The 24380-nt window shown below is 39.0% G+C and overlaps 1 protein-coding gene across 8 annotated transcripts in view; it reads left to right on the top strand.

The window, feature by feature from the left end:
- LRBA (LPS responsive beige-like anchor protein) overlaps positions 1-24380 on the top strand; it is a 555352-nt gene that overhangs the window by 187709 nt on the left and 343263 nt on the right. For all 8 annotated transcript variants that reach the window (XM_043513125.1, XM_043513123.1, XM_043513124.1 and 5 more), the window contains exon 36: positions 17441-17549. In XM_043513125.1, coding sequence (XP_043369060.1) covers positions 17441-17549 — 109 coding nt within the window. The remainder of the gene's footprint in view (positions 1-17440; positions 17550-24380) is intronic.

The raw sequence follows: 24380 nt of genomic DNA, 5'->3' as shown, positions 1-24380 counted from the left end.
TCTCTGCTTATTATATCTTTCCATTTTAAATTGTAGGTTTGTAATATGCAATTTTTTTTCTTTACAGTCAACACGTTAGATTTTCATAGTAGTGGCTGCTTTGTTAAAAGTGTGAGTTAGAACCACAATAAATCATCAAGGCATAGACACCAAACAGTACTGGAGAGGTGTTGAAATTTAAAAATTATAACTTGACAGTATGTTGGAGGGAGGGATAGAAGAGATTTTGTTTGGAGCTCTGGAGACCAAATAGTGAATATTTTAACACTCATAAAAAATCATGTGCAACACAAGTGAGCGTTTTACAATCTGTGGCTTTTAGTTCAGTGTATTTTGTTTGTCTCTGTATGGAGTTAAGTTTCATCATCTTTATGTAAATTGAAAACATATGAGGTATGCTGCAACTAAATGAAGAAATAGAAGCTTTTTGCTCATGATGGAATATATATATTTCAAAAAGTTTGAAGCTTTCATAAACCTTTTAAAAAATCATTCTTCTTGATAGTGGGCTTGGGGATGCCAGTAGCCTTTTAAAAAAATGTGCATGTGTCAGAGGAGTGAACTTCGATGGAAGGGATATGCTTTTCATTCATTGGCCTCATGAAAGTGATGTCATAAAACACTTTTTTGAATGTCAATTGAGAATTCTTAATTGTTTATATGCAAGGTCGTTATAGTAATAGCTGCTTTTTAAAAATAAACTAGAACAACATGAAGCTATTTACACCAGACAATAAGCATGTAAAGGCTTCTACTCATGTCTTATGTTCTTAAATTTTTTAAAAATCTTCTGACAATCAGGTCTTCCTTACTGGAATAAGATGACAAGATTTGGTTTGAAAAGTCACCTATTTTTTAGTTTTCAGAGTAGCAGCTGTGTTAGTCTGTATTCGCAAAAAGAAAAGGCGTACTTGTGGCACCTTAGAGACTAACAAATGTATTAGAGCATAAGCTTTCGTGAGCTACAGATCACTTCATCGGTTGCATTTGCTATTTTTTAGTTGTTTTCTTTTTAGTTAAATGGACAAAAATGAGGTTCTATTGTGTTCAAGCTACTGCCTTTAGGAATTTAGGAACTTGTAGATCTTTTATTGGTGAGTGAACAGTGTGTCTGTAAAGTCTTTATTCCATTGGAATGGTTCTAAAGACTTTTTTGTAGCAGTAATTAAAACTTGTATCACAGTATACAAACAGACCTCATTAAAGACATAAATAATACTTATGAGTGTACAACTTATGATTCTGCTCAAAGCAAGAGAATCTCCTTGGTGTCTGTATGTATATATATATGTGTGTGTGTGTGTGTGTGTGTATATATATATATATATATATATATATGGGAATATTTGCATTAGCCTCAGATCCCTCATGTTTGCTGAGCCTCTCTCATGGATAGGGTCCTTTCTCTGCTATGGCATAGTCTGGAGTATTCATAAACCTCTCCCTCTAATATCTCATCAGAAATGCCTGTCCACATAGTTGCTGTGCATATCGCATCATTAGACCTTGCATTGAATTTGGACTAAAGTTAATAATTTGTTGATCTGAAGTTGGCAATATTCTTCTAAAATCTTTCCATCTCTAACTTTTCTACTTGTGCCTAACTCTCTGTTCTGCTGTTTCTCTTTTTTGCTTTTCCCATCTTGGAAAGTGCCTGAACTTGTACCTGATTATCTGTGCAGTCAGGAGCAATGTGCAGAGCAAGGAAATTCCTAGCTCTGCTTCAGATGGCTGGGCACCTTTCACCCTAACCACAGAAGAATCTAAGTGCCTAACCTGCTCACTTGTGGCTTGATCTCCTCACTTGTAGCTTGATCCTGTGCTGAACAGTCTGACCTTAATCCAGAAGAGCTCTTATGCATGTGCTTAATTTTGAGTTCCTGAGTAGTCCTATTGACTTGAATGGGACTTCTCATTTGCTCAAAGTTAAGCACAGGATCAAGTGCTTTGCTGAATAGTATGGCCAGCACCTTGCAGGGAAAAGCGCCTGTCTGGGACCTTGAATTTGGCACAGCTGATGGTAGAAATGTAGGAAGTCCATAATGCCTCAGTCCCCCTCTACTTCCCATATTGCCTGAGCATCTCATGCAGTGGTTGTCAGTGCAATATCTGTCACTGAAATAAATTTAGCAGTAAACTTGGAACCAAGAAAAAGAAGCACAGCACAAGCGCAGCTATGGAGGTAAGCAAACTTAAAAAGAAAAATCCCTCAGGAAAGGGAAGTAATTGAACGAATAGTGTTACCAACTCTCATTATTTTGTTTTGCATTGTTTTTTAGCTTCAACTATTGGAATCAATATATTACCTGAGAATCTGTTTTCATTTAAAAAAAAGTCTAAACCTTATTGTTTCAGAGAAAAACTTGAGAATATAAACCCTAAATAACAATGCCTATTTCTCATATAGTGGTTTTCATCTTTAGATCTCAAAGGGCTTTACAAAGAAGGTCAATACTGTAAATAAAAACCTCAAATGTGGTGTTTGGCTTAAAAATTGTAAGACTTTTTTTTAATCTTATGGTTTTTGGAGTGGGTGCAGGGATGTTTGTGACAACTGGGAAAAAACTGCTGCTACTTATGCTTGGAATGATCTCTCAAAATCTGTTTACTAAGGAACCACCTCGTTGCATATCATTCCTAGAAATCCACTCCTGCAGTGTACATACTGAAAACCTTCGTTAGAATATGGTAGTGAAAAGGATTCTCTACACCACCTCCATCTGTATTTCCCAGAGCATTAGTCTCTTAGAGGGAGGCTTTTGGAAATGCTCTTAAACTTCTTGGGCATATATTACACAGAAAAATCAATGGAACATGTGTCCTTAAATCCCCTAGTTGCTTTTGAAAATCTCCTTCTTAGATTATGTAAGCTTTTCGTGAGAGATGCTATTTTTGTATATTATATGGAATCAAGAACACTCGGTGACATGAAAAATAAAAATGGGAGAGCTGACAGAGAATACCTTTGGCATTTTTAAGTAGTTCACTTTGCTCTTGAAGCAAGCAAAGATGTTGCAAAGCTATCTGAGGAGGAAGGGGTGGAATTAAAATTTGACATAGCTGGAGGGTCACGAGAAATAGCAGCCCACTACAGCTGGAATAGCTGTTGGCTAGATGCTCTGAGGGGCATGCTGGCTGGTGAGTTGACTGTTCTACACACACATTTTTTGTAATTATGACAGATCTATTTCTGACCAGGAATTGGAGGGGGAAGAGTCCTATGACTCTGCTTGCTTCCTGACTGACAGCTGTAGCTGCCGATGATGATAGTAAGGAAGGGACCTGACCCATAACCTAAGGAGCAGTGGGCCTGACTTCCTTGGACAAGAAAAGCTGAGAATACTTTAAGTACGAGAGGCACAAAAGATTGTATGGGAAATAGGTCTAGTCAAACTCTCTTTTTTGGTGAGGTTACAAGTTTTATTCATATAATAGACTTTTGTAAGGCATTTGACTTAGTTCCACTTTACATTCTGATTTTTTTTAAAAAAAAAAGCTCTATAAAATGAATGTAGCTCATATTAAATGAATTAAAAACTAGTTAATGGATATTGCAAAAAAGTAATTGTAAATGGGAAACATCATCCAGTGGCAGTGTTTCTAGTCGGTTTCCACAAGGATCTACTCTCAGCCCAATACAATTCAATATCTTTATCAATGATCTGGAAGAAAACATAAAATTATTACTGGTAAGATTTACAGATGGTGGACATTTTGGTGAAGTGGCAAATAACAGTTACAGAGAGTCAACTGTTTTCAATGGCAAGATGAAGTCATTTAACATGCCTTCTTAATACAGCCAAATACAAGATCACACTTCAAGGAACAAAGATTGTAGGTCGCCCTTATAGGATGGGTAACTGTATCCTGGAATGCAGTGACACTGAAAAGGATTTACAGGTCACTGTAGACAACCAGTTGGACATGAGCAATCCGTGCAATACTGTAGCTAAGAGAGAAAACAAGATTTGAAGATGTATATGCAGGGAATATCAAGTAGGAATATGGTGGTTGTATTACCACTGTGGATGGCATTTAGTGAGACCATTCCTGGAATACTATGTCCGGTTCTGGTGTCCACACTTCAAAAAACATGTTGACAAATTGTAAATATTTAAAAAAAAAAACAAAACCAAAAAAACCCTATAAGAGTGGTTTGAGGTTTAGAAAGCTTGCTTTCTGGTGAGAGAGAGTCAATCTGGTTAGTTACTCCAAGAGATTAATTGATTTGATAGTATATGACTCCTTAATCTAGGAAAAAAAGGCACATTGAGATCCAATGGTGGATGCTGAAGCTAGACAAATTCAGACTAGAAATAAAGCAGAGTTTTTAAAAACTGAGTGTAAATAACTATTGGAAGAAGTAACCTAGGGATGTGGTACATTCTGAATCACTTGAAGGCCAGTTTTATACTATAGACCTCTATTAGTATAACTACGTTGTTCAGAGGTGTGAAAAATCAACACCCCATAGTGACTTAGTTATACTAACCTAACTCCCATATAGACAGCACTATTTCGATGGGAAAGCTTCTCTCATTGACATAGCTACCACTTCTTGGGAGGAGGATTAACTACGCTGATGGGAGAAAAGCTTGCCCATTGGCATGGTAGCATCTTCACTAAAATGCTACAGAGGTGCAGTTGGGGCACACACAGGAATTTAAATTTTACCGCTTTGGGGGGGGGGAAGCAGGAGGAGTTCTGTGTCCCCCCCCCCACTGATTATTCTGTGTCCATCACTGCTTTCCCCACATTGTGCACGCCCCTGGGTGCAATTGAAGTCTTTCAACATGATTCTAAATGATATGCTATAGCTCAAACAGAAGTTATGGGCTTGATACAGAAATTACTGGTTGAGGTTCTTTGGCCTGTGTTACGCAGAAGGTCAGACTAGATGATCACAATGGTCCCTTCTGGTCTTAAAAGCTGTTAAATATACTTACTGTGTCTAGTAAAAAGAAAAGGAGTACTTGTGGCACCTTAGAGACTAACAAATTTATTAGAGCATAAGCTTTCGTGAGCTACAGCTCACTTCATCGGATGCATTTGGTGGAAAAAACAGAGGAGAGATTTATATACACACACACACAGAGAACATGAAACAATGGCATTGGTATTGTTTCATGTTCTCTGTGTGTGTGTGTGTATATAAATCTCTCCTCTGTTTTTTCCACCAAATGCATCCGATGAAGTGAGCTGTAGCTCACGAAAGCTTATGCTCTAATAAATTTGTTAGTCTCTAAGGTGCCACAAGTACTCCTTTTCTTTTTGCGAATACAGACTAACACGGCTGCTACTCTGAAATGTGTCTAGTAAGAAAATCTGTTTTCCTATTGATAAATTTACTGTTGACTTAGCTTAGCAGAAAACCTTTGCTCTCATGCAAATACTTGAACGATCTCTCTGCTGTGTGGTTTCTTGATTTAGTTTGTAAATTTTCACACTCTGAGATGAAAAATATTCTACTTGGGGTTAAACTAATGTTAAAAGAATGAGAATTGGTGCTTTAATAATGGTCTATGTAGCTGACACAGGTAAAGCAGTGATGTTTCTTTTGGAAAGTGGTAGGCTATTCTTGGAGCTAAATGTTGCATTCCAGTAATGTTAATACTGTTACATCAAATGGAAACTAAAAATTAAAGCCAAAATTTTCAACATTAAGTACTGAAAAGTAGACACTTTAAATCTTACTTTAGGCATCTAAATAAGTTCCTTGAATTGCAGAGATGCTATGGACTTGCAGCTGCCTTTGACATTAATGATAGCTGTAGTTCCTCAGCACCTATGGAAAATAATGCCACTTTTATTTCCATAAACAAGTATCAATTTAGGTGTCTATCTGAGACACTTACTTTCTAAAAGTTTAGCCTAGCCATTTAAAGACTCAAACAGCTGCTTGGGAATACCTTCCTGTCAGAGAATAACCACAGAAAAGACTAGGTCATGATAAAGTTTTTTGCGTTTGTTTTAGAAACAATATGAACATTGTTTTGAGTTTAAAAAAAAAAAAAAAAAACCTTAGCATATGCAGTGCCAAAAAAAGGCTATTTGAAACTAAAACAAAACTTTAACACTTGATGCCTAGATTCCTTTCTCTGGAGAAAATAAAAAATGTGGTGCATCCCACTACGTTCTTTCAGCCCACTGGAAAACAATTCACTGAAGTACAGAGCATTTGTACAGTCAATTTCCTGAGGGCATGTTTTAGACTCTGGATTCAGGAAAACCAAAAAATTAATAAATTGTATTGAATAGCTTATTTATAAACTTTCTATCAGGCTAACTTGACAAACTCGGGTTAAAACAGACTAAAATGGCAATGGTGACTGTCATGATAAACTGAGACTGTTACTAAGTTAACTGTAGACATTTTTAGTTAATAATATACCTTTTTGTAACAAATGCAATTAAATAAATGTAATATTATGTTACCTATAAAATCGTGTTTATTGTTTTAACATGTAGTTTCTTGTTCTCGTCTGTTTGAGGATGTCGTTTCTGTATAAAAGTATATGGCTGACATTTCCTTAGATCAAGTCCATTAACTCTGTAAATGTGGTCAGTGCTTTCTAGTACAGAATCACATACTTGGTCACTTAAGTGTTCATTTGGTAACAAAAAGGGAAAATCTATATCGGAAATTGGTAAAACAATTATTCACTGTATAGAGTGCTTTCTGGAACAGAATATAGGTAGGCCTTTTAAAGAATGGATCACATTTTTTGTTGTTCTGATCAGGCTAACAAACCGAAGGGCTAGTGACAAGATAGACAAAGGTAGTAATCCAGTGTGCAACTGTCATACATAAATGGTTAATATATTGTCAGGACTTACAGTGGGGTTAAAGGAAACTTTTGGCACCAACCACCGAGGTGCAGGCAGTGCATTCAGCACTAACAGACTCATTGCAAAAGTCTCACTGGGACTGAGCCTGTTCTCGGTACTGGTGGACTTTGCTGTGGGACTGATACCCAGAGTCTCCACTCTTGGAGAGACTGAAAGAGACAATTAATATACCAGGTCACTCTCGTCACCAATTGGTATTAGACATAGACCTTTCTGGGCAAGGGATGCTGGAATGGCATGCCCTACCTATTGAGGAAGATTTTATCTCCTCAAGGAAGTGCAGCAGACCATCCTCACCAGAATATGACCCATCACCTGTGTTTACAACCCAATGGGACACAGTAGAGGAGAGGAATCCCTAGGAGAATCACCTGTAAAACTTCAAAATCCAGAAGAAAATCATCAAGCTGGTACCCTCCTATGTGTCCTGTTTCCCCAGAGTGTGCCTACTGGCCTGGGCCTTATTGGTTCTCTTGGGGTATCAACCCATATGTCAGGAAACCAGCTTCATCAGCAGTCTCCAGAATGAGATTGTCTTCCCCACAACAGCTACTGCAACTAGTTCCAGCCCAGATGCCAGGACACCAACATCTACTGGAGGTAGAACAAGAGCTCAGTGGGGACACTGTCCCCACCACCAACATTCTTTGGCCATTTTGTCCTCATCTTCTGATAAGGTGACTAATCCTCCCTCCACTGCCTCCTTGGTCTAGCTGAAGGTATTTCAAGATCCATTGAGAAGGTTACTGGATACGTTGGGTATCCTTCTGGAGATAGTCCAAGAAAAGCAGTATAAGCGTTTGGAAATTATTCAACCCTTACTGTCTGGTAGAATGTCCCTATCCATTTAATGAAAGTCTCTTAGAACTTTTAAAGCTAATATGGCACACTGCTGTGTCTGCCCCTGTGACCTCCAGATGCACAGGCAGGAGATACCAAGTGCTGGTGAAAGGATACAAGTTTTTCTTTCATCATCCCGCCTTTAGATCCCTGATCATTCTGGCAGTTCAGGAAAAACAGACTAGCAGGGAAAAAAATCCAAAAAACTTGTGCTTTTTTGGTTGGAAAGTTTGTTAATTCCTTGGTGTGCCTTCAGCTAAGAGTAATTAATTATTGAGTTCTTTTTGCAATGTATGACATTTTGTTGGGGTATGGACTATCCTCAGTGACACACATGTTCACATCTGAATACCAAGAGGAGCTGAAATCAACCCTTGGGGTGGAGGGATGGCTCATTGATAGAACTGTACTTCAGGCAGCACTAGATGCCTCAGATATGGTGGCCAGGACCATGGCTATGGCCATAACAGTGAGGAGATGATTTCAGCTCCAGGTGTCTAGCATCCCTTGAGAGATCTAAGCAACTATAAATTACTTGCCTTTTCAGGGAAACAAGCTATTCAGTACTGGCACGGATGAGGCATTACACTCGTTTAGATTCCAGAGCGATCCTTTGCTTTGTGGACTTACACGTTCCAACTCTGAGACAGAAACAACCATCATTTGGATACAGACCTCATCTGAAATTTCATCCTTCAGAGTCATGGAGGAAGAGGCCGTGCTTCTTCCAAAGATGTTTGTCTACCTCCTCAACAGCCCTGCGAATGGAAAGGGTGCCCAGAAAGCAATGTCCATGGGACCATCGAGCCTGGTTGGACGACCAGTTTTAATACACTCCTCTCTATTCAGTTTGGCATCCACTTCTATTTTTTGGAGAAGTTTTGGCTGGACCAGTGGGCCCTTGAGATTGTGAACAAGGGGTTACCTGTCTAGTTACAAACTGTTCCATCACCCTCTAATCCCTCCTCGACCCTCTTCAGGAACTCTTCTTGTGAAACAAGTTCTAATACCAGAAATAGATTCCCTCTTACAACAGTGGAAAAAATGCCTCAGGAGTTCAGTGGGAAAGGTTTCTACTCCCACTACTGCTAAATCCCAAAGAAGAAAGAGGTTAGAGAACCATCCTGGGTCTTTGACATCTGATGTCTTCATTTGTTGTTCCAAATTTAGGATGGTAAGCTTCTTTCATCCGTTCCTTGGATCCCATGGACTGATTGACAGCTCTTGACCTGCAAGACACTTGCTTTCACGTTTTGATACTTCCAGCCATCAGAAAATACCTATGATTCCTGGTAGGAACATCACACTACCAAATATGGAGTCCTGACCCTTTGGCCTGTCTAGAGCCCTCAATCTGTTTACGAAGGTTCTTGGTGTAGTGGCAGCCCACCTAAAGAGACATAAAATCCACATGTACCCTTACAGTAGGTGACTAGCTAATATGGGGCTCATCCCCTGAACAAGCCACAAACACACTATGAAAAACTCTCTAGACCTCTTTGCCTCCCTGGCCTCAGAGTTGCACAGAAATCCACACTGACCCCAAAATAAACATTGAGTTCACAGGTTGGCAAAGACATACCTCCACAGAGTTGCCACATAATGATAGATATATGGAAGTTCCAAGAGCAGTCCAGTACAGGTCAGGACCTGTCTGAATCTTCTGGGACACATGGTGGCATACAGGTACATCACACTACCGTGCAATACTTTGACTTCACCCTCTGCAACGGTTGTTGAGATCAGCGGATCTGCTCAACAGACAGTATGGACAAGACAGTCTCCCTCCTTGGGGAAATCCTGTCATTAGACTGGTGGCTGCATCCAGATCAAGTATGCAAGTCCGCATCCCTTCTGTGGAAGACTATAATTATGGATGTCTCCATCAATGCGTGGGGAGCACAGCTAGGTCAACCACAGATTCAATGGAAAGCTTCTTTTCAAAGTGCTAGAACTTGGAGATATTCACCTGGCATCCAAGACATTCCTGCTCCTCCTTTTCAGATCCTCACCATGCAAGTATTTGCATCACCATACAAGGAGGGTTGTTGTCATTCCTCCCTTTCTTGGAAAGTCATAGGCATGTGGACATGGAATATTTGGCATTATATCATCCTGGTGGCTCTCCATCTGCCAGGCCATGAGAACACTGCAGCAGACCAGCCCAGAAGATACCTTGCTGATGGTGGTCCCTCAAACCTTCTGTCGTCCACACAGTCATCCGCAGATGGGGGTACCTGAAGACAGACCTCGCTGATGGGCTCCAATCTTGGCTATTCAACCCCTAATACAGCGTACATGGTACTCTCACAAACTATGACAAAGTTACTTAAAGGACTGACCCATGTCTTTCAACCAGTCAGAGAACCCTCTCCTTCTTGGGACATCAATGTACTGTTGTCTGACTTAATAGGTTCCCCATTTGAGTCCTTGGATATCTGCTCATTCCAGCACCTCTCCATGAAGGCAGACTTCCCGTAGGCCGCTACATCTCCGCCAGGATTAGAGAGATCCAGGGCTTCATGGCAGATTCTCCTTACTCTCTTTCACAAGGATTAAGTCACCCTGAAGCCTCATCCAAAATTGCTGCCTAATGTTGTATGAGACTTTCAACTAGATTAGTTGAGTCATCTGCTGATCTTTTCCCTCAAACCTCATTCTTCACCAGCCAAAGCAAAACTTAATATACTGGGTGTTGTTAGAGCATTGTCCTTTTTAGAGAGAACTAGATTGTTCAGAGCCTCAGAGACTATTTGCTGTGTGGTGGAATGGATGAGGTGCCAACAGATTGTCAGGTTGCTACCATACAAATCTCAGTCATGGGACATTGTTCAAAGAGGTGGTGAAGACTGGTTGGGCTTTGGTTGAATGAGACCTGATGTTCCAGGAGATTTTTCTTTGCTAAAACATACCAGGTATGTACGCAGTCCAAAACCTGCTGGATAATCTGTCCTTGATGCTTTCATCAGTTTCTTTTTCATCTGCCCTTTTAGATTGATATTTGTTTTTAGTTTGTCTTCTTTCTAAAATGAAAGAAAAGCTGACTCTGTGCTCATCCTGCACAGGGCATTGTTGGTGTGCATGCAGAGCATAAAATGCTCCACCCCTGCTGATGGGCAATCTCCTCTAATTTTCCAGTAGAGGTATTCCATAAAGAAAATGTGGTTTTGTCTATGTCCTCATCCTATTTTCCAGTCTAAAATCCTCTCTGTTTTCTGTCTTTCAGGCCACTAGCCTACCTCTTTCCTCTAGCATCTCTTATAACTTTTTTTAAACTTTGCAAGATGATCAGCCACTTGGAATTATTAATGTGTACTCAACTAAATCAAAAGCAGCACTCACATGATGCATTAGTGCTGTCTTAGCCATATAATTGTGCAAAGCTACTACTTGACCCTCTACAGGCACTTTTTAAGCAGTTTTGTCTATCACTGAGGTAAGAGTCAGAGTGAAATTGCTGTCACTTCTAATACTTTTTTGACCCAGCATCCTGAATTGATGCTTGTCTTGTTTACCTAGAACTTCTTAGACTACTTCCTGGGAGTTGTATGGCTTGTATGAACTCCTGGTAGTGGGAACATACAGAGATAACTCAAATATGAGAAGTTGCATACCAATAACTTTTGTTCTTTGAGAGTGTTGCCTCTGCATATTCACATTCCCTACGTACTTTCTTCATTTATTCAGTCTTAGGTCAAAAATTCCTGAAATAGAGAAGGAATTGAGGGGCACTTTCTTTTATATTCTCTGGGAATACTCTGTGAGCGGGGAGGGAGAGGCCCCAATGAACACTGCATACCAGAAGATTCTCGAGGCTTGTGGGACAGATGCAAATGGGAATAGGCAGAGGCAATATTTTTGAACATAGTATTGGTGGCAGATAATAGTTTAGGTGTAGTAGGTACAACTGTGAATCTGGCAGTCTAAAAATATTCCTTTAAACAAATATTTTTAACTTCCATCTCCATGTGATACTCATGACCAGTATCAATACTTATTGAAATGGGAAAGGGCAAAGTATTTGTCTCATGTATGCCAATGCTGTCAGTTTTAAAAACCTATAAGGCTAATTTCCTGACTGAAGAGTAGTTCAAAGGAAATATTTTCAAGTTTTCAAAATGGATATTTGAAAAACATTAGCGATGTGTTTAACCCTTCTCTCACCTCACAAAAATTCTATAAAATCTTTGCTTTCATATCCCTAGGACAATATTTAATATGCTTAAAGTTCATATTGATAAGCACTTATTCTAAACTCTGATTTTCTGTTGTTTTTTTTACTTTCGTGTAAAAGTAAAAACTTGCATTGAAATGTTTCCATTATGGTCTCAGTCCAAATTGTAAGACTGCTTTGAGTCTAAAATTGTCTTTTTTTAAAGGCCAATATAAAAATAACATTTAAAGTCAATTGTTAGAAATCTTCTGTTAGAAGTGCTAGCATACTGCAGAGGTAATTCTCATCCAGCTTCATCCATCAGAGTGGAGACTGGCTTGACCTCAGTTAGTTCAGCATGTAATACTAGAGAGAGATCCAAACCACAAATCACTATACAATCTTGAGATTCTTTAAGACCAGCTGCTAACAAAGCAAAGAAAAGAATGTACTTAGTGAGAAGTGAAGAAGCAGAGGAGAAAAGATAGATGAACTACCAGCTGAGAATAGATTTCAGAAAATGATATTCCACTGATGCAGGCCAAAAAGGTGTTACAGTGAAGAAAATAAATGTGTATCACTCCTGAGGCCTGGTAAAACTTCTTTTCAACCACTATTATAAGAAACTGCTTTAAAGCCATTAATGTTAAGACTTTAAGTCTGACAAACACTGACATGCTGTTAATGAAAACTGGATGACCAGATTCTGTAATGAAAAACATGGGAGTGTGCCCGGGTAAGGTATCTCATTCTTTTTCTCCCTCTTTTACTTTTTCTTACCCTCATCCTTTACTGCATACAACCATTCACTCATTTCCTCTCACCCATACCAGTGCAGCCACCTCTCACTTTCTTGCCCTGTGGAATAGTGCCTGTAGAAGCTGAAGGACTGTGTGTGTGTGTATGGGGCGGGGGGGTGGGGAGAGGGAAGAGACATTCATGTAAAGGACGAAGGAGAGGGTAACTCAAGTTTTTGAGTAATGCAAGAGCAATAAAGCCTCAAAATATTGTTGAGCATACAACAGCTGAGAAAATCTATAATAACGTTGCCTTTTGCTTTGAGTGCCATGTAGTTCTGAATTACTACCAACCCTATTTCTCACCAGATGAACTAGGCTTCACCTGCCCAGAACATTTCAGTATAATCAGACTTCTTAAGATCAAGCACCATATTTTCCTGAGATTCCAGTTTTAAATCTCCAGTGTATGTCAGTACAGTAACAAAGGTTATTTGACTTGGAATGGGGAGATTTGGATATGACAAAGACTAGAACCTGAAGCTGTTTTTGGATATTATAGATATATATATAATAAATATATATATATTAAATAATATATATATATATATATATATACAATGAAAATGTTTTTGTGCTTTATACAGCTTTATCCAATATACCAAATAACTTTAGAATGTAATGTTCTTGTATGAAAATAAAGTGTGAGTCTGCTCTGAAAAATAATTAAAAATTGCATCATAGTGTTCTGTTTGTGCTGCAGTGACCTCTGGAGCAAACTTGCAAAGATACCACTGTGACCAGCAGCTTGATCATAAATGTACAGATATCTTTCCAACAGCAAATCCTACAGACTTCCACCTTTGATCTAAAAGTCCAGATGAATATTTCTGGCTATTGCATAACGAATAATAAAGATTTGGGGGAAGAGGGCTCAAATTCTGTCACCAGTTAGTTGTTATACTTTTGTAGCACCACTGTCAAAATAGGGTGTATATTTATTCCTTCTAAAGCATGAACAGAACTGTTTATGCATTTTCAATAGCAGGCCAAAATTATGTGCTCACTTTTACACCTCTGTAATCTCGTTGCCTTGGAATTGGAATTTTGTTAATTCTTTTGAAGCATTAGAAGGGATAAAATGTGCATTACAAAGCTATGGGTGTATTTGGCTCTGCAATGCTATTGGAATTAAAAAGCAGTGAAAACTTAATTTTTGTCATTAATATAAGCAGAAGAATTCACACAGTGGCAGATCTGTTGAATAAAAAGCTCTTTTTACAGTCACTTATTGGAGTAAAATTGATATTCAAAAACAAGGGAAGGTAAGAGAAATTGAGATATTGGTCTCACCTTCCCAGCTGGGATATATATGTAGGGAATCCTCACTATACCCCCTCTGGGAAGGTGAAACCTTGCTCCCAACAGCTTCACATTTTCAATGTTTTTTCCTCAGGGTTTCTTCTATTTAACACAGCAACAGTGATGTTGAAGAAGTCAAAGCAACCCAGACAGCCTCATTGCTCCTTATGGTCTTTTCTCTGGGACTTCACCATCTTTAGAGCTCTTCTTCCAGGGCTTCGTAGCCCTCTTCATCTGAGAGTTTGCCCCAGCGGGATCCTGGTGTCTTTCTCTCAGATCATCCACATGATGGGTGCAGAGAACCCCTTCCCAGGTCTTTGCCTGCTCCAAGTTTCTCTCATCTTCTCCCCTGGTCCAAGGGCATTAACCAGTGCACTGAGGTGTTAAAATAGGCAAAGAAGTTTTTTTTTTTTTTTTTTTTCAGCTGAGCATACAGATGAGATGAGGCAGAAGCAGAGATATGAGGAAAGGCTGTCCCAATTTTCTGGAGTTTCAGAGAGAGATCAACAACAACAGCAGAACAATTAGGAGGAGACAGAAGAGGCAGCCAGTGTCAAATAAGCACGGATACGTCAACTTTTTTAAATAATATATCAGCTTCTCTCTCTTGGCTCTTGAAAGACCAAGATGTTTCTCCTTCTTTCTTCTCCTATTCATTCTGATGGCATTAAGGCTGTGGAAAGTATCTTCAGTTGCTCCAGTCTGTTTGATTAGGGCCCCACCGCTGTAGCCTTATGTGTATTGACGAGTATGAGGAACACTTCTGAGACCATTGCTTTGCTCACAGAATGTCAGCAAGCCAAATGCATAGAAATAGTATGCAAGTTTTGAATATTCAGAAGGGGATAGTGAGTTAGAGTTTAGATAGAATGTGAACTTTGAATAAGTTATTTTATCTTTCACAAAGACACCTTTTGTCTTACAAGTGTGATATTGCATTGATGTTTTCTATATTATAAGCACAAAATGTCACAAAATATATTTATCATAGTGTACTGTATTTTTGACACAATTCACCTATATTCTCTGCTGGTTCATATGGTGCATGCTTGAAAGAATTTATATCTCCTGCCCCATTGTACATCATTGTATAGCCAATTTTAACTTGATAAATTCCTCTTAACTAATTTAAAAACAGAATCTGTATGAATGTTTTTAGAAACAATATATGAATTCACTGCATAATTGGGCTGTAATTCAACCATGAGCTTTGCTGCCATTCATAAACTGCTGAAGCTATGCTCTTAAAGTTTATGAAGGCCTCAGAAATGCTAGATTGAATTACAGCTTTATTTGCTGTATAAACTAGAACAGCTATATGTCTTAGCGTTTAGTTCATGAATCTGAGGATGTTTTGTAATCCTTAAAATATTACTTATAATTTAATGTAAAGCTTCCATTTTATAGACATTCTTTATAAATAGAGCACTACCAAATTCACAGTCCATTTTGTTCAAGTTCACGGTGATTTTTAAAATCATAAATTTTATGATTTCAGTTATTTAAATCTGAATTTTCATGGTTTTGTAATTGTATGGGTCGAACCCCAAAAAGGAGTGGTTTGTGGGGGGGGGGGGGTTTGCAAGGTTACTGTAGGGGGTTGTAGTACTGCTACCCTTACTTCTGTGCTGCTGTTGGTGGTGGCGCTATCTTCAGAGCTGGGCGACCAGAGTGTGATGGCTGCTGGACGGGATCCCAGCTCTGAAGGCAGAGCTGCTGCCAGCAGCAGTGCAGAAGTAAGGATGGCATGATATGGTATTGCCAACCTTACTTCTGCACTGCTGCCTGCAGAGCTGGACCGTCGGTCAGCAGCCACCATTCTCTGGTCACCCAGCTCTCAAGGCAGCAGTGCAGAAGTAAGGGTGCTATGGTATGGTATTGCCACCCTTACTTCTGCTCTGCTGCTAGCGGGGTGCTGCCTTCAGAGCTGGGCACTCGGTCAACAGCTGCTGCTTTCCGGCCACCCAACTCTGAAGGCAATGCGGAAGTAAGGGTGGTAATACCATGACCTCACCCCCCACCCCCCGCAAAATAACCTTCAATGTCTTTTGGGGTCAGGACCCCCAGTTTGAGAGAAACTGGTCTCCCCTGTGAAATCTGTATAGTTTAGGGTAAAAACACACACAAGACCAGATTTCATGGTCTGTAATGCATTTTTCATGGCTGTGTATTTGGTAGGGCCCTATTTATGAGGGAAGAATGGTGCATTTCATAATTACTTTATCTTTTCGTGTATTAATTACATTGGGTGTGTACAGGTAAATGGACGTATTTGGATGTTTGTCATTACAGCCCCCTCAAGCAGCAGACTGCAATGGGCTTGCCTGCCTCAGTTTCTCTCCTTCATAGTGCCCAGTAACTCCACACAAGATTTCTTGCCTCAATAATAACTCTTGTTGGGGCTGGTTGTTACAAAAAACAAAGGGCAAATAATCTGTAACAAGAATCCCCCAAATACTGTCCATTTGTCATACCCCATTACATGTAGTTCTTAAAATCCCATGACCTCTACTTCATTGGCAAATCGGATATCACACTCTGGTGTTTTCTGTCACATCTGGGCTCTTCACTGGTCCTTTCCTGTCCTTCTGCAAGGGCAGCCATCCCACCCCTTCTAAGTGGAGTGCAGCCTTGCTCTTTTCAGCAGGAACAACCACAGTCTTTCTGCTGGGAGTTCATTCTAAGCAGGAGAGCATCCCTCTTACATTTGGCCCTCAGCCCTCTCTGGCCTTCTTACTCCAGCATGGAGGTGTCATCAGGTAAGCCCTTTGCTGCTCCCTTGCCTTCAGCCCTCTGGATTAGAAGTCAGCAGGTAATTATCTCTGCTGCCTTCTGGCCCTCATTCCTCTGGCTTGGGGTCAGGCTGAGGGTAGCAGAGCTGCAAATCTACCTACAACCACCTAAAGCTTCCTTTAGGGACCAGCTACAAGCTCCTGCTCTCCAGCAGTTCTCACCTGCTGATCTCTCACGTAGAGAGGTCTCACCAGCTCTTTTCCTGACTTCATTTGTTATCAGGCTCTGCCATTTATATGTTGCAGATACCCTCTCTTAAGCCCAGTTGGGGTCAGCTGGTGAGTCACAGGTGCACTATCCTACTCTTTATTTATGGACCAGTGTGATCCTATGACAGTGTTTGTGTTAAGTGTTGATTACCATTCTTAATATTTGCCGTGTCATTTAGTATGTGCATATGCATACAGGGATGTTTTCTTACATTGTACACATGTATATTTGAAGCCAAACGAACTTGCATCTTGTATTGTGATTGGAGTGTTTTCTAGTATTGCATGTTGATAACTTTTTGAAACCATGTTTTCAGTAGGCTGCCAGAAAACTGCAGATCAGTTGTTTACAAAATAATTTTGTTCAATTTTTTTGTTAAAATAAGGCTGGTATTTTGGAGCAAAGCTCAAACATTTTGTATATAAATAGCCTCTTCAGATATTAGTTTTTGGAATTCATAAGCACTGGTTAATCTTTAAATATTTTATGTCAACAGATTGCTGAGCCAAACGATGAAGGATCATTTAGTGAGAGTGGCAAATGAAGCAGAATTTATCCTGAGTAGACAGAGAGCAGAGGATATTCATAGACATGCTGAATTTGAGGTAAGAAGTAAAAAACCTTGTGTGCCAGCAAATGCTAAGGTTCAGTCCTGCAAAATGTTTGGGAGGTATTGCGTATCCTCAAGTCCCACTGACTTCAGTGGAAGTACAGAATTCTCAGAAACCAGCAGGAGTGCTCAGCATCTTGTAGAATCTACAAATAATATTGTTTTTTGGGAGGAGGAAGGTGGGCAAAAAGGGAGTCTCTAGCATACCAATACTTTAGTTACTTACATCAAGTAAATAATAGTGTAGTGTTTTGTGTTAATGAAGCTTTGTAGCATCAAAACTATTTTAATAAAGGGTCATAAATCAAGATAAAATTCACAATTAAAAAATTCCTTACCAGTGTTAACTTACATCAGCAAATTATATGGTTTGCTTATTTAACTCATCTGGGATCCTTTTTTAAAGAATTTCACTTTTTCATGTGGCTCAATACAGTTTTGTTGCATTGCTATTTTTGTCACTCTAGGAGAATTTTAAAATGAAATATAAACATGTATGTTCATAGAACTATAACAAAAAATGCAAATCTTATTTGTAACTCCTATTTAACCAAATCTGCAGTTTTGGAGTTGCACTACTTAAAAAAACCACACACAAAAGAACTCTGTTAATTATGCCATTGTTTAAAAAAACAAACAAACAAAAAAAACTAAACCTAAAACTAGTGATATCTCATATATAGTTTCAGTTCTACTTAAAGGGAACTTAGTCTTTTTTCTGGAACACCATATTGCTTGTGGTTTTGTTGTTAAAGTGAAACATTAAGTGTATGAAGGCATGCTTGTGTTCAATGTATTTCGAAGTTGTTTGTCTCTTAAATCTTTATTTAAACAAAATATTCCCAAAGATGAAAGCATATTTATTTTAGACCGTGCTTATGTCTGAAGGTCATCTGTGTTGGCCCGAAGATCAAGTTGTGCGTTGTTTAGTAACATATCTGCACTTCATCTAGGCTAGATAACTCCTCCTGCAAACAAAGATGATGTAAGATATCTATAGGACCATTCTGTGGTGGTGAAATAGTAGGCATGTTTCATTCATTACATCAAGGCAATCCAGGGTTTGGCAACAGTCCTGTGGAGATGAAAACTGCATCTTTTTAGTTCAGTGCCTGATAATCATTGGAGTGGGACATGCTTGACATTTTATGCTCTGGATTTCAGCAGAAGCTCCATGCATGACATGGTGTCATTGATTAGAAGAACAGCTTCCTTTTTTTCTCCAGTTGCAAACTGTAAGAAAAGAGTGAGGGTGTGGGGGAAGCTATGTGAAAAGCATTGGGCCTTGTCATGCAAATATGGGATATGAATGAATACACTGATTCAATGGCAACATCACCATTAACATTATTTCTGTCACAAAACACCTTTTTTTATGGTGTCTGTCAGGAATGTATGCTGAGCAAGAACTTTATTGTTAGTATAGCTTATGCCTGATCTCTCTAGGACAGCAGTTGGCTGACACTTTGTTGATGTTGCTTTGAATCTGTGCTATCTCAGTATGATGGCTCGAGGGGTTTAACTCGTATCATTTTGAACTTAACCAGGAATTACATTAAAGCAGTCTTGTTTTGTTTATCAGGGTTAATTTTGTTGCTGTGCATCTGCTGCTGAAAGATGTGTTAGAAAAATCTAACTTTATAGGATCATTTCTGTATATGCATAAAAATAATACAGCTGTTAGAACTTTTGGAATTCCGTAACACTTAAATGCCAAATTGAAGTGTGCCATATAATTCATTTTCGTTTGATGTTAAATCAGCTTTGTAAGCTTTCTATGGAGGAGAAATAACTAGCTACACACATATGCACTCCTCTAAGAACATTCCTCAAAGTTCAGAAATCCCAGAATGGCTTGTCACGTTTGTGTCATGGATTGATCTTTAGACTTTTTGTGTGTGTAGTACACTGTGCTATTGCTTTAACAGACCAGGAAAATGAGCAGATGTGTATAATAAAAACTCCAAGAAAGGGAAAGACTAGGAATGTTGTGGCAAAGTAGGTTAGTCCAACAGTATTTCCCTTGAAGAAAGATAGACTCAAGCCTGGTTTTAATCACAAGTGAAATTGTTTGGCAAGATTCCACTGTAGTCACTTATCACAAAACTGCCACAGAATTTGGTGTGATTGGCAGTCTGTTCAGAAAATGCTTAGCACTGGAATAGGGCAACTGTTTCTGGTCAGGACTGAGAGATAGCAGCAAACCTAAATGGGAAAGAATGCCCAATGTATCATAATGAGGGAGAGGAATTCACAAAATGTTGACAACTTTGAAAGGATTTGCTGTCATTTTTTTATTTATTTAGATGGATAAACAATAGAAGGAACATTCCTTTTTTATTCTTAGTGCTTCTGAAACAACTTACAATAACCTTTAGTCATCAATAGGCCACCACAAAAACAGCTTTTAAGGCTTTCTGCTATGTTCCTACCACTACTCACTCGTAAATCTTTACCTTCCCAAAGCCAGGAAAAAGAGATAGGCATTGCAATGTGCTCTGAAGGTCATCATATTTGGGCTATCCTGGAACCAAGACAGAATTTTCTGTGGAATTATTTTCAGAAATAGAAGGTTTCATTTTAAAAAATTAAGGCTTCCAGTTTCAGTGGAAGCCAAAATATCACTCCCACCATTTAAAACTTTGTGGTTTGATTCCTGGAGGGTTTGGTGTCTTGAGGAAGGAAAGCGAAGGATTGTGAGAGGAGATTGATAATTAAGTAAAGTATATAGTATTAGATAGTCACTGGAGGCAAGAGCGAAAAGAGGCCAGGCAAGGAGCAGAAGCAGAGGGGAAAGCACAGACACCAGGGTAAGAGAGGAGATATTGTTCTTCTTCATGAGTCCAATAATGTCAGAAATAATTAAGCAATCAATTTGAAAAAAGGTAGAAGATAATAAGTTGATAAGTAACAGCATGGATTTGTCAAGAACAAACTGTGTCAAACCAACATAATAGCTTTGACAGGGTAACAAACCTTGTGGATGTGGGGAAGCAGTAGATGTGCTGTATTTTGACTTTAGAAAGGCTTTTGATACTGTCTCGCATGATCTTCTCAAAAACAAACTAGGGAAATACAACCTAAATGGAGCTCCTTTAAGGTGGGTGCACAACTGGTTGGAAAACCCAGAGAGTAGTGATCAGTGGTTCACAGTCAAGCTGCAAGGGCATATCAAGTGGGATCCCATAGGGATCAGTTCTGGGTCCGGTTCAGTTCAATATTTTCATCAATGATTTAGATAATAGCATAGAGAGTACACTTATAAAGTTTGCAGACGATACCAAGCTGGGAGGGGTTGCAAGTACTTTGGAGGATAGGATTAAAATTCAAGATGATCTGGACAAACTGGAGAAATGATCTGAAGTAAACAGGATGAAATTCAATAAGAACAAATGCAAAGAACTCCAAGTAGGAAGGAATAATCAGCTGCACACATACAAAATGGGAAATGACTGCCTAGGAAGGAGTATTGCAGAAAGAGATCTGGGGGTCATAGTGGATCACAAGCTAAATATAAGTCAATGTGCAACACTGTTGCAAAAAAAGCAAACATCATTCTGATATGTATTAGCAGGAGTGTTGTAAGCTAGACATCAGAAGTCATTCTTCTGCTCTACTCCATGCTGATTAGGCCTTAACTAGAATATTGTGTCCAATTCTGGGCACCACATTTCAGGAAAGATGTGGACAAATTGGAGAAAGAGCAACAAAAATGATTAAACGTCTAGAAAACATGACCTATGAAGGAAGATTGAAAACATTGGGGTTGTTTAGTCTGGAGAAGAGAAGTCTGAGATGGGACATAAGTTTTCAAGTCCATAAAAGGTTGTTACAAGGAGGAGGGAGAAAATTTAGCCTCTGAGGATAGGACAAGAAGCAATAGGCTTAAATTGCAGCAAGGGCAGTCTAGGTTGGACTGTAGGAAGTTTTTTCTAACTATCAGGGTGGTGAAGCCCTGGAATAAATTGCCTAGGGAGGTTTTGAAATCTCCATCATTGGAGATTTTTAAGAGCACGCTAGACAAACACCTGTCAGGGATAGTCTAGATAATACTTAATCCTGATCAGGGGATTGGACTGAATGACCTCTGAAGGTTCCTTCCCGTCCTACCATTCTATTATTCAGAGATGGAGTGTAATGGAGCATGCATCATCTCTGTAGATGTCAAATTCCAGATGTTTAGAAGGATTGGGATCCTAGTATGTGATCCTTTCTCCATTACAAATACAGAAAGAAATTCTTTGCCGATGAAGAAGCAAGTGAACACTGCAGAAAAGAGTGGTGACAGAGGTTATAGAATGAGGCATGTGAACAATTTTGCCCTCAGGATCAGGAGAAGCTAAAGAATCCAGGAGTCATTCCTCTCTTTGGTGACTGGGATCATTTCCTCTTGGCCATATAAGAATTTGCTCTGGCCTCTTCTAGGTCTGGATCTGCTCCTAAGCAAATGGGAGTTGTGAAGGAGACATAAGGAAAAGGAAGACACTGGAGATGAGAGATGGGTGTGTGGAATAAGGCTTTCTTTGGCTGTAAGAAGTCAACAGAGACCAGCCCATTTTCCTATGCTCTTTCTGGTCCTCCTCCTTCACCAACAATGTTCCTTTGTGCTCTGAGAAGATATATCTATGGCTATGTAGATCTGCATAGTGGTGCACAGAGGGAGTGGAACATACACACATCTTACAATTTAATTAAGCCTCAGACATGACCAGTGAGGTGATATTATCATTATCATCATCTTCATTTTACAGATGGAAGTGGTGCTGGTGCTCGGGCTTGAAGTAGTAATAAAACACATGATTTCCATCATCAGCAACCCTGCTATAAATATTGTTCCAGTGCCCATGGGAGATAGGGAAACTGAAGCACAGAGGGTGTGATTGCACAGTTTATACAGTGATAGTAGAAATATTAAAATCACATGTGTGGCTTGGGACCACAAGTGCCACTGAATGGCAATGGGCGCTGTGCTCAAAGGTCACGTAGGCATTTTTTGAAAATTTCACACTAAGTAATTGACAGAGCTGGGAATATTACCCAGGTGTCCTGTTTCTCACTCCTGTGCTTTAACTGTTAGTTACATGCTTCCATCCAGTCATCCTTGTGTAAATAACCTTGAAAATCTGGTGATTTGTGTTCGGTCTCAGAACATTTATTTGTGCAGGCTGTTGCAGGGTTGGGCTTTGGAAGGTACTCAGATTTGGTATTGGGCAAGTTTTGTGTTCCAGTTTCTAATTTTGCTTTGTTTTATAATTTATTGCCACATCTAGTGCACCCTTTTTATTTTTCTATAAATCTAAATAAATATGTATCCAAGGGCTATACAGTGGCAATCTTTGACTGGCCAATCATTTTATCAGGGATGCAAACAGCTGCCCTTTAAAATACTGCACCTCTTCCCACCCCCTGCCATGCCTCCTCCCCCCAACCCTGTGCCCCAGTGCTTTTCCTGGTTTTAGTCCTTTAAAAATGTTGAGTGCCATTGTAACTTTTTTCTGTTTTTTGCTTTCATGAACTTGGTGGTAGTCTGCATCATAGATGGAACTGCAAAAACTAGTGGTCTGATTATTACTGGGTTTCTGTTGATTAACTGAGAATTCACATTCAAATTTTGCATTTCTTATAAATCATGTTAGGCAGCTAACTTCTCTGCATGATTTCCCTTCAGTAATTAAATCTAGTATTTCTAGCTGCTGTAAAATTTGTTACCCTTTTCTGTTCAGTTATGTTTCCTCATGCGTAAAACGTAGACTTCCTCACAGTTTTAATTCTTCTTCAGTACCAATTTATAGGACATAGTTTAGCTGTAATAAACTGTGAATGTTTTACTTTATGGGTCATGCTGAAATACGAACCTTAATGTTAATATGAATAGTATCTTGGCTAAAGTAATATGCAAAGCTTGCCTGTTTGGCTTTCTTCTGGTAATTTTGATATTTTGTTTTTTCTTTTGGCAGAAAACTAAATTTGGTAGTTCTGATGATTCACAATCATAAGTATTCACCACCCTTTATTCTATTCATGTAGCTAAGCATGAAATGTAATAAAGGATGTTCTTTTGTAACAAGGGAAATAACGAAAGGGAATTGGAAGCCAAGCAGAATAGCCTTAATTCAGTGAGTATCAAGGAGCCCAAGAAGGATATTTGTAAATCTTTTTCACTTGTTTCAAATTTCATTTTTCTGTGTCTTGGTACATCTGGCAGGTATTTATGGTAACTGGTAATCTACATACGCAACATACACCTTTTTTGGGTTGGGAGAAGGGGAGTTTATCCTAATTATATAGCTGTACTCTCCATATAATTTCCAAGGTTAATTTTTAAAATTAAAGCTGCTTTATTATAGAATTTTTATATCAAGCTGACACTTTGAAGTAAAGGATTGCGTGTCTTTGCAGCATCCTGGCATGCAAGGGTCTTCAGTGCACTAAATGACAGTGACCAGATTTGTAGAAATAAAGTATTTAGAAATACTTTTAACTAACTAGATATTCTGAACAGTAATGTGAGGTCTTATCTATTTGCAGGTCCAGTTTGAATAAAGACTATGTAGTACTTGACGCCCAACTGTCATACTCCTTTATGTTGCCACATTGTGTTGTTGCAAATGTAGTTTCCTGGCAATAGGACGTATTGTCACACCCAAAAGTATGACATCACACCTTTCACTGTGAATCAACTTAATTCCATCTCAAATGTACAGCTTTAAATAAATAAATAAATGCTATGTTTTGCATTGGGTAGTTTAAGCATTATAGCTCCATCTGTCAGAAGGACGAAAAAAGTATTTTGACCCTGTTTCTTAATGTTTTATTTTTGATGTTA

Source organism: Dermochelys coriacea, chromosome 4 (genome assembly GCF_009764565.3).
Source record: "Dermochelys coriacea isolate rDerCor1 chromosome 4, rDerCor1.pri.v4, whole genome shotgun sequence".
Classification (NCBI taxonomy): domain Eukaryota; kingdom Metazoa; phylum Chordata; order Testudines; family Dermochelyidae; genus Dermochelys; species Dermochelys coriacea.
This window is presented reverse-complemented; position numbering and strand designations above follow the sequence as displayed.